This window comes from Cydia strobilella, chromosome 1, assembly GCF_947568885.1.
Source record: "Cydia strobilella chromosome 1, ilCydStro3.1, whole genome shotgun sequence".
Classification (NCBI taxonomy): domain Eukaryota; kingdom Metazoa; phylum Arthropoda; class Insecta; order Lepidoptera; family Tortricidae; genus Cydia; species Cydia strobilella.
The window spans coordinates 2,452,968-2,455,304 of record NC_086041.1 but is presented as its reverse complement, the minus strand read 5'-3'; the positions used below and the strand labels follow the sequence as shown (position 1 = coordinate 2,455,304).

General features: G+C 42.2%; 1 protein-coding gene across 1 annotated transcript; it reads right to left on the bottom strand.

The window, feature by feature from the left end:
• Positions 1-329: 329 nt before the first annotated feature.
• On the bottom strand, positions 330-860 carry LOC134748091 (uncharacterized). The gene has a single exon (XM_063682798.1). The coding sequence runs from the start codon at positions 858-860 to the stop codon at positions 330-332; it is 531 nt and encodes a 176-aa protein (XP_063538868.1).
• Positions 861-2,337: the final 1,477 nt, after the last annotated feature.

Genomic DNA, 2,337 nt, shown 5'->3' with positions numbered 1-2,337 from the left:
CAAGCCATTTCTTAGGAGTTAATAAAAGTGTCATCTCCGAATGGGCTGCTTCATGAATTTGAACTATATAAATAGGATGGTAAAAATGCTTTTCAAACGGGCTTATTCCCGTTCTCTATGACGAGGTTAGCAGTATCAGTGCCAAACACCGCATAAAGGAAACAATAACTTTTGTTTAACAGATTGAGCTCAAGAAATCACCACAGAAAATTCCAACTATAGGCACCTAATCTTATCCTATCATCCAAAGTTACAATCAAAGTCATAAAGCTTTCTTTCAACCAGCGTAAGAAAAGTTTTATAACCCTGATTGTGACTAAAAACCTTCATTATCTGTCATCGAGGTTGCCCCAAGCCTCCTCAATTTCCCTCCGAACTGACCCACGCTTGAAGATGGACACCGGCATTTCGTTCGGAGCCGCGCGAACGATGACCGGGACGCCTTCTGATGACAGCCTTAACCTTAACTCTCCCTCCGAGTTGCACCCTTCCGCGTACTCGCTTGAGAACTGGCTGGATGAGTAACTAGCTTGCTTTGTTTCTTCAAGTTGGATGACTATGAACCCGTCGGGTGCTTTGACGGAGTCTACTGGCACGTCGAGATTCACTTGGAACGTTTCTATGTCAAACTTGATGGAGCCGACGTTGCTCTCAGCCCGCTGTGTCCATGGAAGGTATATCGCCATTGGTGATGCAGTGAAGAGCTCGTCAGGCGTCATGGCTAGCAAGTCCTGTTCCTTTAGCCGAGGAAAGAGCAAGCCCAAGCCCATGATGAAAGGCACTAAAGTGATTTTTGCTTCCAACCGCCGATGACGCCGACAGCGATGGGACAAGCCCAACATGGAAAGCAGCAGAGACATTCTGTCTAGCTTACATTTCGTTAAAGGGAAACGTTTACTGTTTCGTAGCTTGCTCACGAATGACAATTTGGTTCACCGTCTAAGGTTTATATACGTTTGAAAGAGACATCTAGTGACGAGTAGGGGGTTGAAACAATAGGCAGGGCGTGCGGTGGTGTGCGTGCCCGGCGGTGATTGATTTGAAAAGCGTTTATTGATTTATTGTGATCCACGGCCACGGTCCAGGTAGTTATGAGTAGAATTATATTGACCGGGATATAGACCGTGATTACCTTTTGTATTATTTGTGAGCTCCCGATATTTCGACGCAGTTACATGAATCATGTTCACGGGTGACTGAAGATAGCGGGTGGGTGTCAATATAAGTCTAGTGAAACTAACCGTGAATCATTCAAAACTCTAGTTATGAGTAGTACTAAAATACTTAGAATAATAAAGCCTTATTATTCTAAGCTTATTCCTTTGTCTAAATACTTTGTGTCAGATTTCTTTTGAAAAATTAAACAAACATTTCTCTGTCAGTAGTTAGAGTCAGACCAAGCTGACTCGCCAGCGATTTTAATAGCAGATAGTGCAGATACTGTGCAAATGTTATTTTAAACGTGATAATTTGTTAGAAGTTTGACGTTGAAAATATCACTTGCACGGTCTGTGCTATCAAAATGATTGACTAAAGGATGAACTCACGTTAGACCGGGCCGTGGCCGGGCTGGAGCTTCCGGCGCTTCGTTATCTATGGAAAACATCACGTGATCACCTGTCATGTCATAGAAAAGTAAGCGCCGAAAGCTCCGGCCCGGTCACGGCCCGGTCTAATGTGAGTCATCCTTAATACTGTGCGGACTGTGCCGATTAGACCAGGCCAGGGTGGTGATATGCAAACAGAAACAATATTTAGGGCCAGTTGCACCAACCACAATTAACAGACTGATCAAAGTTAAGCAGCAGAGAACTATGAAACTTCCCATACAATAAAATTTTGCGAACGCTAAAACGGTGACAGACGGTTTGGTGCAACCCGACCTTAAAGTACGTATATATTTGACGACCAGTCTGGCTTAGTGGCCTAGCGCGTAGTGACCCTGCCTGTGAAGCCTCCTGTGAAGTGTGAAGTGTCCTGGGTTCGATTCCCGGTAAGGGGCATTTATTTGTTTGATGAGCACAGATATTTGTTTCTGATTGGTTGTTTTCTATGTATTTAAGTATTTATATTATATATAAATACCAACCAAAATACCAGCAGTGGGACACCAAAGTAGGCTAATAAAAAAATAAAAAAATTATATATGTATCGTTGTCTGAGTACCCACAACACAAGCCTTCTTGGGCTTACCGTGGGACTTAGTCAATTTGTATAAAAATGTCCTATAATATTTATTTATTATTATAATTTATATTTATATCGGGTGTAACAGAATGAGGGACTTATGCAAACGGGGAATTGTGTTATTTTTTACTTATTAATGACGTTAATATT